The sequence below is a fragment of the Lagenorhynchus albirostris genome, chromosome 8, assembly GCF_949774975.1.
Source record: "Lagenorhynchus albirostris chromosome 8, mLagAlb1.1, whole genome shotgun sequence".
Taxonomy (NCBI): Eukaryota; Metazoa; Chordata; class Mammalia; order Artiodactyla; family Delphinidae; genus Lagenorhynchus; species Lagenorhynchus albirostris.
The window spans coordinates 51,520,062-51,539,631 of record NC_083102.1 but is presented as its reverse complement, the minus strand read 5'-3'; the positions used below and the strand labels follow the sequence as shown (position 1 = coordinate 51,539,631).

Below are 19,570 nucleotides of genomic sequence, written 5' to 3'. Positions count from 1 at the left end.
GACCTTTTCTCCACAGTTTGACAACTGGAGATGATATTTTGTGTTTGCTTTTGGTTTGGCTGTAACTTTTTTAAATTAAAGGACGAGATGGCTTTTGACCTTGTAATAAACTATTTTTCTTTTTTACCTTTCACACAGATATAGAGCTGGAGGTAAGGGTGAATTTGATTCATTTCCAAGATCTAACAGTTAGAGTAGGCTTAAGTTTATCAAAGAAAGTTTCATAACTTTGCTTTTATTTTCAGATTTTATTGTTTCCAACTTGAATTTAAGAAGGTTGATTGATTTTGAAGGTTGATTGATTTTAACATTTGAGATAGGAGAGAGTCATAAGTTTCACAGATTTATGTTTTATTTAAATACTATTGTTTAAAAAAAATCAAAATGAGAAATGGTACTGTTGGAAATAGTAGTTTGGTACTGGTTGAACTAGTACCAAATATAGAAATCCTCGGGATCTCATGGACTATGGATTTTCTACATTTTGAGGATATTGCTGGAGCTCTCATTTCTGAATGCATTTTGTCAGTTTCAGGTAAAATGCTATCATGATTTACAGGTAGTTAACAGAAAGCAGCAAATGGGTAGTTTCTTTGGAGATATTTAATCTAAGTTCTGTATTAGCATTTCTCTCATTTTTTTCCAGTATCTGGTGAGATATATTGACTATGGAAATAGTGAAATTCTAAGTCGATCTGATATAGCTGAGATTCCTTTAGATCTACAGTTTTCTAGTGTTGCCAAAAAGTATAGACTTTGGGGACTACAGATTCCTTCTGGCCAAGAAGTTACCCAGTTTGATCAGGCAAGTCAAAGATTGTAAATATTTTTGCTAATGAAAGTAAAACTATGTGCTGGAAACGCAGTATAAGTGTGCTAAAAATCCATTAATTTTCTTTGATGTAAAAGCTTGTATAAATTAATGGAAAATATGAAATTATAGAATAATTCACAGACAATTATTTATCTGTGCTCATCTTTGCTAGGTAAACATTCTTGATCAGATAAGACTGATATGTGTGTGTGTGTGTGTGTGTGTGTGTATGTGTATGTATATGTGCACACATATAATAAATGTAAGTAGTTTCTTCTGATGTGAAAGCTTCAAAGGATAGTCTCTTTTATGATGGAGAGAATGATGAATCTAATTATTTTGTTTTTTGCTTTTGCGAAAGTATTTATTAAATAAAAGTGCTCTTTAATCTAGCCCTGGCGATAAATATCACAAATTTGAAATTAGTGGAGTTGTAAATTAATTAGGTTGTATCTTTTTGGCAGAGGCTCATACTGTTCGATATAGTAATTGGCAGTGATGTTCTGCTAATGTAGACTACTGTTTGTATTCGTTTCCATTAAATTTTGGGTTAGCAACCTAATTCTGGAAGACCTCTAATAATTTCAGTGGTAGTCTTAACAAGAATCCTACCTCCTTTTAAATCTGTGCAACAGTGATGTTCTTTTGGTAGCTGATACTGCCATTGAGGGAATATCACATTGCAAAGTAATCATATTTGTATTGTATATTTAGCAGCTCAAATGACTTATTTGGAAATAATTTAATCAGTACTAGAAGGAACAGTAAATTTTTTTTTTTTTTTTTTTTTTTTTGTGGAACGCGGGCCTCTCGCTGTTGTGGCCTCTCCTGTTGCGGAGCACAGGCTCCGGACGCGCAGGCTCAGCGGCCATGGCTCACGGGCCCAGCCGCTCCGCGGCATGTGGGATCTTCCCGGACCGGGGCACGAACCTGTGTTCCCTGCATCGGCAGGCGGACTCTCAACCACTGCACCACCAGGGAAGCCCAGGAACAGTAAAATTTGAAAACCTTCTCTTTTTGTTGTTTTTAGAATCTTTTAGGCCGTTGGGTGTAGTTTTGTGTGCACTATAGTTACTTATAAGAAATGTTTCTGTACTTTAGACTCTCATAAATAGAGTAAAGCATAGATATTATTGTAAAATTATACCCTAAATTTTTGGTTTAAAATCTAAAATTACTTTTTTTTTAATATAAATATTAAAATACCTTGACCAAGGTAGAGGCTTGTTTTGAATTTCTTGCATGCCTAGAACCTTGGAATTTTAAATTTACAGACCTTAGAATTCATCTGCTCTCATCTTATTGTTTTGCAAATAAAGAAATTGGGTCTACAACAATTAAATAAGTTATTTAAAGTCATAAAACTAAAGCTAATTAGGGCTGAGCTAGGGCTAGAACTCAAGTCCATTGCTGTTCTCGTAGTAAGATGATATAAAATTTATGTAGATTGAAACAAACATGAATCAAAGAAAATGTCATTTTCAAAATTTATTTTTAGAACTGAAGAAATAAACTTCAGTATTGAGAATGTTTTATGTGCTTCATAGATTCTTAATAGATGGTATTATTTGTATTTGCATGCTTACATTCAATAAAAAGACTATTCATTGGAGTTGAACTAATTAGCAAACTGAATGTTTTCTGGAAAGAAATGGTTATTCTTGAGTGCCTCTGCTTAGAAAGTCCATGTTTAGCCATTAATTCTCAGCTGAAGGTTCAAGTGTAATTTCTTATAAGAAGTCTTTGCTGATACCCACCATTCATTCTCCTGCAGCTGTTTTAGTTCAGTGTATAGGCATGTAGAGGTGTAATTTTTTTCCTCCCCCCACAAGATGGTGAGCTTGTTAGAGACAAGACTGTCTTGGTAGAGACAAGTATTTTATTCATTTTTTATGCCTGATCTCCCTGCTTCTGCCTGTTAGGTGTTAGATGAGCATCCAGTTTATCTAGCATTTGAATGGATGAATGGATAAGTAGGAATTCAGTTAAAATAAAAAAAATTAAAAAAAAAAGAGACTTCCAGAGGGTGTCCTGGGCACTGAAATACTTTCAACACATTTTAAACCAACACTTTCACACCTATGCTGAAGCACAGTTGAAACTGTAACTCAAAATGGTGGTAAAAATTGCTGAAGATCAAAGAAGATTAAATTATGTCCTAAATGCCTTTCTTACTTTGAAAATTTTCATGTAGAATCACGCAGTGAGAGGTAGAGATTGGAATATGGGTTTAACAGTTTAAAGGTCTTTTAACCTGTTTTCTAATATATCCAGACAAGGTTGGGTAGACTAAGAAAGCAAGTGATGCTTTCCTATTTCTGAATAAAGCTTTTTGTTAGTATTTAGGAGAACTCAGATTTTATTCCAAATTCAGGGTTCTACCTGTAATTATATATGATTCAGGGAGAATCTGGTTGAACAGTTTTGTACTAATTGTGATTAATGACTGTAACTAAAAAGAATTTGACTTCAGAGAAAAGTCTGAAAATCAGGTTTATGTGTAAAAATTTCTAAATAAACAGTATACCTTTAGAACATTCAGCTTTAGGTAATTGGAACTTTTGTAAAAAGTAGATTTATTTCCACTTAAATTCATATGTTGCCCAAGGACAGAGTTTCTTGAAGTGTTAAGTATTAAGAATTTCACATACTGCAGCAATAATTTTCAGACACTGTCACTTCCATTAAGATTGGTTAGGGGTGGAAGTTATACTTGAATTTTAGATAGACTTTCAACATTAAGGGTTGAAATTAAGGTTTTTTTAATGAAAGAGGTTAACTAAAAACTATATTCTGATTGATCAAAATCTTAGATATATTTCAGTGAATTATATTTTGAGTTTGTTAGCTTTGCCTGCTTGATCTCATTTTTTGGTGATACATTCTGGACCGTCTTTGCTTTCTATATTGGTGTTCTTGGTGAATTCAAGTATCTCAATATGTGTGTATTTAAAATTTTTATGATTTGAAAAATTTATTAAACCTGTGTTTTTGGTAACTTAGAATACTTTGTCATTTTGGTTTACGGATTAAAAAAATTCTTTTTTCTTTTTGGTAGTGATGGTTGGTGATCCTTGAGCCTATGTAGTTTGAATCTCCTGTACCCTTTCAGATGCATCCTTTTAGGCTCAGGAGTTCTTAACCTGGGCTTAAAATATATCATGGTGAAATAATTTTCTTTGTAGTTCTCCTTATGTTTATGTTATACATTTAAAAACATTTTTCCAAGAAGGATTCCAAAGGGTTCACCAGATCGATAAAGGAGCCCATGGCATGGAAAAAGTTAAGAACTCCTACATAGATCTCCCTTCTACCCGCTATACTACCATATAGTTAAAAAGGAAATAGTTACTCCCTATCAATATTATTTAGTTACTTGTACCTTGAACATTTTTTTTTTTAAATGTGACTAGCTTGTATTTTCTGGTTTTTAATTTGTTCTTTATGCTCGTGTTGCCTGGATTACTATTGGTATGATTACCTATTCGGTTTTATTTGCATAAGCTTTATTGTTTGTCATATTTACCTAGTGAGAATATAGCTAAAAATAAAGCTTCTCCCTAAGAGAGTTATGGCCCATAAGATTAATTACATCAGGGATTCCAAGGAAGATATGAAACAAGATATTTTTGTCTCAAATTTATACTTTATATATTCTGAGAAATGATTCATTTCCTCTATAGAATGAAAGGTAAGGAATTTAGAGAAATTTGGGAAGAGAGGAATAGTTATAAAATTGGATCATATCAAAGTAATTTTAGGAGTTCAGATTTCTGGAGATGTAAGCAAGTTCTTATTAAAATTAAATCTCAAGATATCTTCAATTCTAAATATGTTTTAGGTATGTCTTTGCTCAGTGCTGTGCAAAGTTATAATTTAGTTATAACTATAATTATAGTTATATAATTATATAATAGTTATAGTTAATTAGTTAAACTAGTTAATTAGTTAAACTATTACATAGTTAATTATATAATAGTTATAGTTAAATAGTTAATTATATAGTTATATAATTATAGTTATATAATAACTATATAACTATAATTTAGTTATAATGTATAACTAAATGTTATCAAGTACCTAATTACTCACATGTCTTCTCATATGCCAGTTATACAGGTATTGCTCCCTCAGACAAAATTCTATTTAAGAGAGTTTTAATTTAGGAATTTCTAACATCTCATATTTCATAATTGCAGTTTGTTGATTTTTAAAAAAAATTGTTGATGTTTTATGCCTTGAGTTTCTGTTTTCTGCTTCTGCTCTTGTCTTACTTTGAAATGAGAGTACCTGATTAGGCCTATAAAATGATTTTTAAAGTTTTGTTGAATTTGAGCATTTTTTCTAGATACCAAAATTCATTTTTATGTGGTGTAGCTCCTCAGGGCACCATTATATGTACTTAGGGCCAAAATGTCAACAGAATCTGCTTGGTTTAAAAAAATTATTCTAGGGTATTTAATTGGTACACATTTAACAACGTATAAATATGGCTGCCTATACTGGTCTCAGCTCTACTTCTGGAAAGGATTTTAGCAAGTGTGTAATTGGAATATAGTCATACACATGCAGAAGTATATTTGCATTTAGCCAACAACAAGGTAAGACCACTTTTACAGAGATTTCAGAATGAGGAAATACGATCTTTGGAAAAACTAGGTAGAAACAAAATAAGTGGAGAAAAACATGTTGGTGTAGCTGGTTTATGTCTTCTTTTTTTAATCTTTCTTAGGGCAGAATCTTTTTGGGGAGCTTGATTTTTGAAAAGCAAATAAAAATGAGAATTAAAGCAACCTATCAAGATGGAACAGTTATTGCTCAGGCTGAGTATGGCAGTGTGGATATAGGGGAAGAGGTGGCTAAGAAAGGATTTGCAGAAAAATGCAAACTTACTTCCAGCACTAAGATCTGTGAGGAAAAAAAATCGGATCCTGGTCAGCTTGTCCTCAGGAACCTCAAAAGCCCCATTCCTTTGTGGGGGCATAGCTCAAACCAGTCACCTTTCATCAGGCCAAAGGACCACTTAAGTGGGAGGCTGTCTCTTGACTTGAAGAGTGAAAATGATGCAGGAAATCATGTGACATTTCCAAAGTAAGACTACGTTGGAATTTTTAGTCTTAACTAATTTCTGATGTATGGTGTAAGCCCTTGTCATAGTAGAAGTCAAGGCTTACGTTTTTGGAGTCCTCAACTATGTCAGTGATTCTGAGGGATGATACTGATTATTTCTGTTTTTCTCAAGCAGGTATTCCTCTCCTCTTCAGCAGGAATATTTTAATTAAAAGCCATTTTGAAAGAAAAATCATTCTTGAATTGTTTGAAGTTCACATACCAACTCTTCATTCCAACTCTTTCGAATACATTTATTAAAAATAAAAATCTACCCCTAAATCTAAACGATTCAGCCAAGAGCCAGAATTTCAGATAAACTTGAAGTTTTTCGTTTGGCTTTAAGAATATTTTAATGAGTTTTAGGGAATTGCCTTTCCTTTTTAACAAAAGAGAGGCTCTTTGTTCTTCCTGTGAAAATGTACTGTGATAGAATTTGATTATTACCAAAGGTGTTCACTTTTTAGATAATTTTGAAATATAAACTTGAAGCAAAAAGCCAGGTTTGATGTTTACCAAACCATTCTTATACTTCTGTATCATGATCTAGGCCATGATGCCATGTCTTGGGTAATATAGCTGTTTTTTGGGACCTTATCAGTGCTCTAGGAACTAAACTGTCAGATGGAGTGGAGGTGATGGGGAGGAGGGATTGGAAGAAACTGATACAGAAATGCTTTTTACTGTATTTCCTGGAGTTGATATTGCTATGAAGAAGTTGGAATATGTATTCTTTGAGATTTGGAGGTATTGTTTTTGAAGTGTTTCTTCAGTTATAAAATCTAGTTTGCATTAAAAATATTTTTTAATGTTGAATTAGGTAAAGGTTTTAGATTAGTTTCCAAAATTAACTTTAAGGTATATCATGCTAAAAAAAACCCAAGAGAATTTTAGGGTTTGATCCCTGTAACACTTACACAGTTTGTTTTTTACAATGAGTGAATTTGTTTTTAATAGGGAAAATTTGGCTGTTGGTGGCTTTAATTTTGGGTTGAATGTCAGCCTGGCAAAAATTAAGCAGGACCAGAAACTGATTGAAGAAAATGAAAGGCTTAAAACAGAGAAGGAGGTTCTTCTTGAAAGGTATAAGGCATTAGAATTGAAAGTAGAACAGACTGTCCAGGAGCTGCAGGTATGGTATGTTCAATGGCGTAAGGTAAAGAATGATGAACTGGGAAATCCTTATATTCATTTGCTTTTATTTTTTGTTTAATTTTCTGTCTCCTTTCCTTTCCTTCCCTTCATCTCCCCATTCTTTATTCTCTCCTTTTTTTTATATTTGTTTATAGATATTTTTCTTATGCTACAAGCTAATCATCTTTGGATTTCATTGGATGTTTGAGAGATTAATAATTTCTCAGTTACATTTCCTCTTATGTTCTTTAAAATTTTTAACTATGGAAATTTTCAAACATTTTATTTATTTATTTAATCTGTTATTTATTTTTGGCTGCGTTGGGTCTTTGTTGCTGTGTGCGGGCTTTCCCTAGTTGCGACGAGCGGGGGCTACTCTTCGTTGTGGTGCACAGGCTTCTCATTGCGGTGGCTTCTCTTGTTGAGGAGCATGGGCTTTAGGCACGTGGGCTTCAGTAGTTGTGGCTCGCGGGCTCTAGAGTGCAGGCTCAGTAGTTGTGGTGCACCGGCTTAGTTGCTCTGTGGCATGTGGGATCTTCCTGGACCAGGGATCGAACCTGTGTCCCCTGCATTGGCAGGCAGATTCTTAACCACTGAGCCACCAGGGAAGTCCCTCAAACATTTTAAAAAGAGAGAATTGAATAATTAATACTTATGTATTCATCACCCAGTTTTTACAATTATTAAATACACAGCAGTCTTTTTTAAAATCTACTAATTTTAAAACAAATCCCATTCATAATATTTTAATGTATGTGCTTTTGTATGTCTCTCTAATAGAAAAGAACTTCAAAAAAGACATAACCAGGGCTTCCCTGGTGGTGCAGTGGTTGAGAGTCTGCCTGCCGATGCAGGGGACACGGGTTCGTGCCCCGGTCCGGGAAGATCCCACATGCTGCGGAGCGGCTGGGCCCGTGAGCCATGGCCGCTGAGCCTGCACGTCCGGAGCCTGTGCTCCGCAACGGGAGAGGCCACAACAGTGAGAGGCCTGCATACCGCAAAAAAAAAAAAAAAAAAAGAAGACATAACCATAATACTATTATACTTAAAAATTAACAATAATTCCTTAATATCATTTAATATCCAGTCAGTGTTCAGGTTTCCCATATTTGCTCCATGAATGTCCTTTTACGGTTGGTTTCTTCTAATCAGAATTCCTGTTAGGCCCATACATTGAATTTTGGTTGATAGATCTCTTAAATTGCTTAATCTGCATCCTTGTGTTGCTTAACAGGCTCCTGTATCTCCATGTGTTTCCTTTTATGGTAGTTAGGTCTCGAGGTTTGCTCACATTCGGGGCAGTTCCCCCCCCCCCAAGAATACTGTGGTTTTCAAATATGTAGCTTTTTCTGATACTAAATATGTTATCCCAACACTATTTTCCAATTCTCTAACACCAACTGGATGTCCATCAATTCATTTTTGACACTAAATACCAGGAGTTATCTCAGACTCCACAAGGTAAGGACTCAGTCCCTCAAGATTTAGCCCAGTTCAGGTACCAGCCACAAATCACGTCCCAGGCTACCCACACTTCTGTCTGGCTGAGTATAAATATGAGCGTTCCTATGACCCCACTCCCACCCCCTGCCCTCAATTCAGTAATTCTCTAAAACAACTCATAGGACTCAGGGAAGTGCTATGCTTATGGTTACCGTTTATTATAAAGGATAAAACTCAGGAACAGCCAAGTAGAAGGAAGAGATGCATAGGGGAAGTTATGAAGGGGGTTGGTGGGGGGGGGTCTCTGGGCCTGCCACTCTCCCAGCACATGGATTTTTTCACCAGTCTGGAAGCTCCCCCAAAGCTCATCATTCTGAACTTTTAAATTTTTTTCTGAGTTTTTTTTAAATCAAGGTTTTATTACATAGGCCTGGTTAAGTCATTGACCATTGGTGATTGAACTCAATCTCCAGCCCCTAGATTCATATGTGGCATTCTTCAGGGAACTCTGACTCATAAATCCATGAACTGTGGGTTTTACCCATTATAACTAATCCTATAGCCAGGAACATCTCGCTAAGTGCATTTCAGAGATAAGGTCTCTTCCTCTTAGAAAACAGTCTGTTTTCTTTTTAAAGGTTTAGTTGACAAGGAGATTAGACTAGTCACCTGCCTTTTATTTTCTCTATGGGTGTCCTCGTCCCCTTCCATGAAGAGAGTAAATGGATTATAGGCCAACGGCGTTGCCTGTTGGAGATATAAAGCCTTTCTTTCAACCCTGGAAAGTTCCTTGGTATCACTTTCTGGCCTATCCTCTCTTCCTCCCACTCAGGGCAACCATTCTGCTGATTTATATATAACCACAGTTTCGTTTTCCTGGTCCTGTACTTCATATAAATGGAATAATCCTCTGATACGTATTCTATTATGTTTGGCTTCATTCACTTAAAGAATAATGTCTGTGAGATTTATTGAGGTTGTGTTTATCAGTAGTTTGTTCATTTTTATTGCAAAGTAGTGTTCCATTCTATGAATATACCACAGTTTATTTACTCATTTTCTTATTCATGGGCATTTAGGTTGTTTTCAGTTTTGGGCCATTATAAATAAAGCCACTGTGACTATTCTTCTACAGGTCTTTTTGTGGATATATGGATTCACGTATTTTGGATTATATTCTTTCCTCAGCCATATCTAGTCTACTGATAAGCCCATCAAAAGCATTTTTCATTTCTGTCTACAGTGTTTTTGATTTCTGGCATATTCTGTTTGTTTCTTAGAATTTCCATCTCTCTGCTTACGTTGCCTGTATGTTCTTGCATGCTGTCTACTTTATCTGTTAGAGCCCTTAGCATATTTGTCCTACCATGTTTGAAGTTCCTGTCTGATAATCCCAATATTCCTGCCGGATCTGAATTTGATGCTGATGTTTGCTTTGTCTCTTCCAACTGTGTTTTTGTCTTTTAACATGTCTTACAAGTTTTTTTTTTTTGATAGCCAGGCATGATGTGTTTGGTGAAAGGAACTTCTATAAATAGGAATTTAGTAAATGTGATGATTAGTTGTGGGGGAAGGAGAAGCGTTTTATAGTCTGAAAAGACTAAGAAGGTCTTTTAGTGAGCCTGTGCCTCCAGACTGTGAATTTCGCACTTGCAACTAGTTTTCTCCCCCACTCCCTTTAGAAAGGAGGATGGCTAGAGTGGGCTGGATTTGGGTATTTCCCTTCCCCCAGGTTAATTAGGCTTGGATAAAATCCCAGCAGGTAGGCTCTGTTTAAATGGTTTCCACTGAGGGCAGATCTTGTTAAGTACAGAATATTCTAACATATATCAAAATGGTTCCTTTTCCCCTCCTCCTGCTGGAAGCTTGAGGGGATTTACTGTGAGAACCTGCTGGAGATCGAGGAGGTAAAACTCACAAAAATGTGGGGGCATCCAGATGATGGGGTCCCCCTGGTGTTCTTAACTTTCAGTTGTTCATACTGAGCCTCTAGCAATATGTCAGTTACAGTTGCAGCTTCCCTACTCCAGACTTCTTCCCTGGGCGGTGGGGATTGCTGCTCCAGAAAGTTTTGAGTTTCCTTTATTAGCCTGTCTTGTCTTTCCAGTTGTGCCTTGTGACCTTACCTCTGTGACAAATCTAAGAAAAATTGTTGATTTTTCAGTTGCTCAACTTTTTACTTGTTAGGATGGACTGGTGACTTTTCTTCTTACATGCTGGACTGGAAACTGGAAGTCCTTAACATTTTTCAAGAACTAATTTTTGCTTCTGTTGATTTTTTTTTTCTTTATTGTTTGTCTCTATTCTACTTTATTGATTTCTTTACTTATTGTTATTATTTCCTTCCTTCAGTTCTTCTAGCTTCTTTAGATGGAAATTTGTATCATTGTTTTATTTTTTATTCATATAATTGTTTTTAATCTTTTGTTCTTTTATAATGTTTAAAGATTTCCCTTTAAGCATCACTTTACTTGTAGTCCACAAATTTTGATATGTTTTTTTTATTATTTAATCAAACATTTAAAAACTTCCCATTATTTATTTTTTTTTAAATCATGAGCTATTTAGAAGTGTGTTGCCTAATTTCCACAAATTTGGAGATTTCCCTCCAGTATATTTTTGTTACTGATATTTTATTTTCTTAGCATCAGAGAGCATACTCAATATGGTTTCAGTCCTTTTACATTTACTGATATTTGTTTTATTATCCAGCATATTGTTTGTCCTTAGAAATGTTCCATATGCTTTTAAAAATTATGTGTATTCTACAGTTGTGTGGTGGAGTGTTTCATAAATGTTAGGTCTAATTGGTTGATAGTATTGTTTAAGATTTTTGTATCATGACTGATTTTCTGTTTACTTGTTCCTTCAGTTACAGAGAGAGGAGTGTTAAAATATCCAAATATTATTGTGGTTTTGTGTATTTCTTCCTTTTGTTCCATCAGGTTTTACTTTGTGGTTTTGAAGCTTTGTTATTAGGTGCATTCACAATTAGAATTGTTGTGTCTTCTTGATGAATTAATTCATTTGTCTTTATGAAATATCCCAGTTTATTGCTGGGAGTGCTCCCTGTACTGAAGTCCACATTGCCTGATATTAATATAGCAATGTTTGCCTTGTATATAGTTTCCATCCTTTAATTTTTATCTGTCTCTTTATATCTAATAAGTGTTTCTAATAAGCAGCTTATATGGTTGAGTCTAAGCTGTTTTTGTCCAGATTGATAATCTCACATCTTTTAATTGGAGTGTTTAGCTAATTTTCATTTAATGTAATTATTAATGTGGTTGGGTTTAAGTTTGGCATCTTTTCTATTTGTTTTATTTGTTGTTTGTCTTAAAAACCATACTAATTATTTTTCATCTGAGCTCTGGTTCTTTTTTTTTTACAGGTGGATTAACAATAAGTTTAAGACAGTTGAGAAACTGAGTTGACATTTCTTTTAGATTTAAATGATTCTTCAGAATTTTATAGTTCTCATCCACATGTATTTCATTAGCAATTTGTACTAAAAATTTGCTTTTATCGAGTCTTTGTAAAGCATTAAACACATTTTCAAAGATTCAGCAACTTTTTATTTTCCCACTTCTGTGTCTTAGATTTATGTAATTTTTGGAGTAATTATCATAGCAATTACAGTGGATATAAACAGATTTAAGAACAAACATAACTGCTTCTTCATGGTCATCCTCCTCAGCAAATGGGAGCAGATGGGCATGAGCATTCCCAAATGTAACTTACTATTAATCAGCATTCAGTATTGGCTCTCTTTTTATTTAACTGAAGCATTGGAGAGAATGTGAACACCAGACAGCCTGGTGTTTAAAGATTGAGTAAAAGTTCTGTGTTTAACTGTGTAATACCTGGTTTGTAGTATAATTGGAATAAAATTGCAGGTCTTTATCCATATTACTGCTCTATGCATTATTTTGAATAATTATATTAGACATATTGTTAAGGTACCACTCAGAATCAAGGAGTTTAATGTAGCTTGGGTCAAGGAAATGATGTTTTTGATTCTTTTAAAATGCAGAATGATATCAGACTTCATCAGAAAACAAATTGTCATTGATTATCATTTGGTTTTTAAGGGTATCTTTTATTTTTCTTTTTAAAATCTAAGTATTAAGACGTATAATATGTGAAATTTTGTTTTTATTTGGTTTCTTATTAGGATGCAATATAAGAGTGTCTCTGTGTGAAGGCAGAAGACTGGAATAGTTTATCTTTTTCAGATCCTAGCTAGTAGGGAAATCAGTGTTTGTTATCCTGTTGCCTAGTATTTTTTAGCCTTTAAAATTTTAATTACGCCTAAAAATCATTTAAATAACAGTAGAAATACAGTTTCCTATTTGGGTCTAACTAAGATGTATTTGTTCTTTGCTTCAGCAAGAGAAAGCAACTACCATGGATTTGACTAAACATTTAGAAAGTACTCTTAAGACTTGTGTAGGTACCAGAATGAAAAATCTAGCAGCTAAGGTTGAAATATTGAAAGAAATTAGGTAGGTAAAAGCATATTTTTAAGAAGGATAGTTTAAAACAAATGCTAATTAGTTGGTGCTTTGTTTTGTGTACCTGACATTTTTGCTTTGTAACTTAATCTTTGTATTTTTATTACTTTAAAGAAGGAAACTAAAAATAGTTACTCCTGAGACAAATTTTCTATTGTTTTTGTTAGTGTTCTGTTGACACTGTGTGGCATGATAGTGTCCTAAAAGTCATCTATGAGAATGAAATTAAAAAGTCAACACAACTTCTAAGTGGTAGTTTGATGAGAAACTACTATGTCCTCTTGTTTTGCTTGGGGTTATTTTCAGTCCTATACTGAAACTAGATTTCAGTAATATAACTTAATTATACCCCTTCTAAAGAAAGAAGAAAGTAGTGTTCATGGAGTTAGAAGAAAAGTGATCTTCATGGAGTCAGAAGAAATTGGTTAGCAAGTTTTGTGCAGAGTTTATTCAGCATATCTCAGACTCTATATATGAATTATATAGGTATTGTACTTTATAGAGGATTGTTTTATTATTGGTTAGGGATAATTTTTCACCCTTTTCTGCAATGTGGAAAAAATAGTTCTCAAAACAACCTAGTTGTCTTTTTGTGCTATACATACAACTTAAATCAGTAATTCATTTTCTCACGTACTTTGAAACACTAAGAAGATGTTGCCCTGAATTAATCCTGCACGTTCGTCTTTTGTCCAGTGGGAATTTATATTCTCCAGTATAAATCCATCAATCGGTATCTGGTTTATAAGTTTCTAAATAGTTTGAGTAAGTCTCTCTAGAGCTTAATCAACTTCTAATGCATAACCAAAAATTCAGGTGACTACACTTGAAAGCTGTGAGACAGACTTTGGACCAAAACAGTTCAAAATATTTTAACCCATATTTGAGGAAATAATGTGCTGTTAGAATGGTGGCAGTCTAACTGGAAGCTAGAAAAAAGAAAATGATGGGCCTTGTTTGTTTTTGCTGTTTGGTCTTTCACATTGCTTTTTCTTTTTGGATATTTTAAAAAACTCTGCAAATGCTAGTCTGCTTATTAAGGTACAAGGACTATGTGCCTGTCATCTTGGTAAGCAAGATTGGCTTAAGTATAAAATTTTACAGAATTATTTATAAATCTAATTCAATATCATTTAAAATCTGCAGACTTTTGAAGTTGTCTTTTTATATAAAGCTTTCTGAAAAAGATATTTAAATTTTTTTCTCAATTATGTTTTTAATTGTATCAAAGTTATTTATGATTTTATATGATTTTAAAAAGTACCTCTTCATAGCCAGTGTTGTAAATAGTAACTTTAGACCATTAGTATTTAAGTGTAATTTTTTTTCTCACAGCACCTTAAAAATTTCTTGATCTTTTCCTTTTTGCTGTCTTAATAGATGTGTCAGTATCAATGCTCATTTTGGAAATGACCTGTCAGATGCTATACAAGTGTTGGATGAAGGCTGCTTTACTCTCCCAGCTTCTCTGAATGAATTAGAGATAATTTGGGCAGAATACTGTCTGGCTCAGGGGAAGATTCAAGCTTGTCAGAATATGGTGGGTTAAGAATTTTTCTCTATGATGATTTTTATCTGTTGAACAGATAAAAGAAAGAACAGATTTCAAGAAAGCAGAAGGACTGCAGATATTGGAATGATACTTTATGTGAAATCTTTAACTTTTACATATCTTCATATTAATAATTTGATTTCTTTTGTTGCCTTGTAAGAAAGGTAGGATAGATAAGTAGTGATTGTGGAAAAAGGGTTAGTTAACCCTTTTGCAGTCCCTTTTGCATGAGAATTTACCTCTCTCTGTTCCCTTGGTAATTTGATGAAATGGTATTTCAGTCATGTTACTGGCAACATTGTTTAGGTAAAAATAAAACCCCTGATTGGTAAATTGTATCTGGACTGGGAGGAACTGTAAACTACAAATACTTGCAACTGGGCATACCCTTTGGGGGACCCTGGCAGCTATACCTATAAGAGATGGTGGCTTTTGAGGGGCATGAGGCTTGTAAGCCAGAGTGGCTCCCACAACTGCTAATGTGGATCTTGTCTTCTGGTCTGAGTGGCGTGTTTTATGCTGCATTATAGGACTCTGCCTTACTGTTAAATGCTATCTAAGCCATCCATGTGTGGGTAGGGGAGGGATATGAAGAATGGAATATTTCATGTGACTTCTTCATTAGTGTAGATAAAAATATATTTATTTCCTCTTGGAATTTTCTTTAGTTTATTATATTGAGCTGAATGGAACTCCTTCTTTTTCATATAAAGATATTTGGTACAACAGTCATAGCTTTCCATAGTACCTATGAGCCCTAAACTTGTGTTTGGAATTGTCCTATCTTAAGTATTGGTGGTTTCTGCCTCTGGGGATTGTACCCTGAAAGTCTTATTTCCTATTCATTCTAGGTTGGCCAGTTGGCAGCGTAACTGGCTCTGAATGAGAAAAGTAAACAGAATAACTAGGCCTTTGAAAATGCCAGGAATGTTTAATTTGGATAAAGGATTCGATTTGGGTTATTTTACATATTAGACCTGGTTACTGGTTACTTCTGATTATGGAAGAAAAAAAGTGACAGAAGTAATAATTTTTGAATCTCTATGAAACACAGGCAGTGCTATAGATACTTTATAAACTTTTCGTACACTAACTTTTAAATATGGGCACTTTTGGGACTTCCCTGGTGGCACAGTGGTTGAGAGTCCGCCTGCCAATGCAGGGGACGCTGGTTTGTGCCCCAGTCCGGGAAGATCCCACATGCCGCAGAGCGGCTGGGTCCGTGAGCCTTGGCCGCTGAGCCTGCGTGTCTGGAGCCTGTGCTCCGCAATGGGAGAGGCCACAACAGTGAGAGGCCCGCGTACTGCGAAATAAAAAAAAAAAAAAAAAAGGGCACTTGGCACTTTTGCTCCTCAGGAAACTGAGGCCCACAGGGTTTAAGGAAATTGCTCAAGATTATGTAGTTCTAAATGTTAATATGGAATTTGAACCCAGGTATGTCTGATTACAAAGTGTGTTCTAGTTCCATTTAAACCATACTGCCAGTATTAAAATACTTCATCATGTATTTTCATGTAGTAAGATGAAAAGATGAAAAAAGACTACTTTTTAATTTTTGTTTTGTTTTGTTTTTGTCATTTGAGCATAGGAAAGTGATTTATCACAGGGAGGGAGAGGGCTTAGTATATACCTAGGACTTGGTATTCTAGTAGAACAAATGTGATTTTTTTTTTGAAGCAATTTATTTCCACTACTGCTGATGTTTCAGGACTTACTTTTAGGCTTTATTACCCTAAAGTTCATTTGACAGACTGAAGAGTAGATTATTGGATAAATAGAGAGTCATAATTGTCCCTTAGATAAAGTTGTCATTTTATTTCCCTGCTTGTACTTAATTTGGGTCAGTATTGTTATTTTCATTTATATATTTCTCACAGTTCCTTAACTTGATTGCCATGTGTACTTTTTTTTTTTAATAAATTTACTTATTTATTTTTGGCTGTGTTGGGTCTTCATTGCTGCTAGTGGGCTTTCTCTAGTTGCGGTGAGCAGGGGCTACTCTTCGTTGCTGTGTGCGGGCTTCTCATTATGGTGGTTTCTCTTGTTGTGGAGCACGGGCTCTAGGCACACGGGCTTCGGTAGTTGTGGCACGTGGGCTCGGTAGTTGTGGCACACGGGCTTAGTTGCTCCGTGGCATGTGGGACCTTCCTAGACCAGGGATGGAACCTGTGTCCCCTGCATTGGCAGGCGGATTCTTAACCACTGTGCCATCAGGGAGGCCCACCAGGTGTAGTTTTGATGAAAGAGATTCTTTTCTTTTGTCTTTATAATTAGTTATATAATGGTCTGGTTGAGCTTACACAAAAAAGAGTATTCTAACATTCAGGCTTTTAAGTGTATGTGCCAGACACTGTTACAGGTAGTAGACACATGCATTTGTTTAAGACGTGGTCCTATCCCTCTATCTACCTTGGGTATTGGCCGGATATATAAATAGATAGTTTTAGTATAGTTTGGTAAGTACTATAACAGAGGTAATTCACAGCATTCTTGGATATCTCTCATATCTATTTCCAAACATAGCCTTTTGGGTGAATTGGAGGTTTTATCATGGTGGAGATTAACTGAATCTTGAAAGATAAGTAGATGAAGGAATTGAGGGTGGGCTGAGAGTAGGAAGGAGACAGTGTGTAATTAGCCATAGATACTTGTATAATTTTCTTAAGAAAAGCAAAAATTTTATTGTTGCAGAAATGATAGGAAAAGATGAAGATTAACAGAGAAGAATTGTTGAACGTAAATCTTATTTCTAATTAAGGGAGAGAAAACTCTGTCATTTTGGTGATCTAAGGAGACAGGTGTTTGTCTGAAGTGTTTACTATGTTTGGAGAATGTAATGTTAAATTTTACTAACTTTAAGAGATCAGTTTTTTTCATAGAGGTCAGTGTGTAAAAAAAACACCTGATATATTAATGATGGTTATTCTTTTTTTCCTTCCTCCAGAATGAAGGGAATATTTTGATAGCCAAAAGAAATGAAGTACAACAGAAGCTGTACATGGCAGTAGAAGTTTTTATTCTGGAAGTTGATGAGTTACCTCTTAATAAACGCTTGAAAACATTACAGGTTGGAATTTTAAAAGATACTAAATATACATTAAATATATATTAAAATATGTTTATCGTTTGAGAGGTGAAATTAGCATTTACCTTTAGACTTCAGATAGTACTGATGGCTGCAAAAGATTTTCTCTGATGAATCCTAGTTTCTTTTTAATGGTGTTAAAATTTTATATTGATATATTTAACGTGTTTATGTATGTATATGTATTTATCCTGCAAATAAGTTAAAATGATCAGGCATGTCAGGCTTGCTAGAGCAGCATTCTTTGGGAAAACTCTCAGAGACAGGAGCAGTAGCAGGCAGGTGAGTCCCTGTTACCCACTGCATTCTAGCAGAAAATCTAGTAAAGCCATATGTTAGAGTTAGGGAGAGGGATCCTGATCCTTGAGTTATAGAGCTTTTAATATCTGTGATAAGGGATAGAGTACAGTAGCTGTATGATGTTGTGGAACCTTGTCTTTAGTCCTATCCTTTCAGCTCAGAAATGACTAATTTGGAGTGAATGAGTGTGACAATGTTGTCATTCCGCCTGTTAACATAGTCTTTCTACTTACTCACATCTTTTATTATGTTTTTTAATGATGTTTAAAAGTTTTCTCCATAGCGCCTCATGCATTTTCTTCATTTAACTCCAAGACATTTATACTTTTGATTGCTTTTGTGAATGTTATCTTATTTTCCATTTCCTAGTTATTTTTGATGGTGTAGAGGGATACTATTGATTTTTATATATTGATGTCTCTCTGGCAACTCTGCTGAACTCTCTTTTAGTTTTTGTCAGTTGATACTCTGAGCTTTCTGTGTGGTCATATCATTTGAACACAATAACCCTTTTCTACTCCTTCTACCTTTTATGTATCTTAGAATTTTTACTGTTTGTCAGTATCTTTAATACCAAGTTGAATAATAGCTGTCTTGTTTTATACTGTAGGGAATAAGCTTGCTGGAGAATTGGAGAAAAGGATATTCAGGGACATCTGGGCACTGTCTCTTTTTTTTTTTAACATCTTTATTGGAGTATAATTGCTTTACAATGGTGTGTTAGTTTCTGCTTTATAACAAAGTGAATCAGTTATACATATACATATGTTCCCATATCTCTTCCCTCTTGTGTCTCCTTCCCTCCCACCCTCCCTATCCCACCCCTGTAGGTGGTCACAAACCACCGAGCTGATCTCCCTGTGCTATGCGGCTGCTTTCCACTAGCTATCTATTTTACGTTTGGTAGTGTGTATATGTCCATGCTACTCTCTCACTTTGTCACAGCTTACCCTTCCCCCTCCTCGTATCCTCACGTCCATTCTCTAGTAGGTCTGTGTCTTTTTTTCCGTCTTACCCCTAGGTTCTTCATGACCTTTTTTTTTTCCCCTTAGATTCCATATATATGTGTTAGCATACGGTATTTGTTTTTCTCTTTCTGACTTACTTCACTCTGTATGACAGACTGGAATAACCTATACTATTTATGCAATTCCATTTAAGAAAACGGAATTTTCTTAGTGAGGTCCATCCACCTCACTACAAATACCTCAATTTCGTTTCTTTTTATGGCTGAGTAATATTCCATTGTATATATGTGCCACATCTTCTTTATCCATTCATCCGATGATGGACACATAGACATTTCTTCAAAGAAGATATACAGATTGCCAACAAACACATGAAAGAATGCTCAACATCATATTAGAGAAATGCAAATCAAAACTACAATGAGATATCATCTCACACTGGTCAGAATGGCCATCATCAAAAAATCTAGAAACAATAAATGCTGGAGAGGATGTGGAGAAAAGGGAACCCTCTTGCACTGTTGGTGGGAATGTAAATCGATACAGCCACTATGGAGAACAGTATGGAGGTTCCTTAAAAAACTAAAAATAGAACTGCCATACGACCCAGCAATCCCACTACTGGGCATATACCCTGAGAAAACCATAATT

General features: G+C 34.9%; 1 protein-coding gene across 2 annotated transcripts in view; it reads left to right on the top strand.

Moving 5' to 3' along the window:
* The window catches only part of STK31 (serine/threonine kinase 31), a 100,919-nt gene that overhangs the window by 10,213 nt on the left and 71,136 nt on the right, over positions 1-19,570 (top strand). For both annotated transcript variants that reach the window (XM_060156981.1, XM_060156980.1), the window contains exons 5-10: positions 647-805; positions 5,547-5,905; positions 6,881-7,055; positions 12,890-13,005; positions 14,395-14,554; positions 17,511-17,633. In XM_060156981.1, coding sequence (XP_060012964.1) covers positions 647-805; positions 5,547-5,905; positions 6,881-7,055; positions 12,890-13,005; positions 14,395-14,554; positions 17,511-17,633 — 1,092 coding nt within the window. The remainder of the gene's footprint in view (positions 1-646; positions 806-5,546; positions 5,906-6,880; positions 7,056-12,889; positions 13,006-14,394; positions 14,555-17,510; positions 17,634-19,570) is intronic.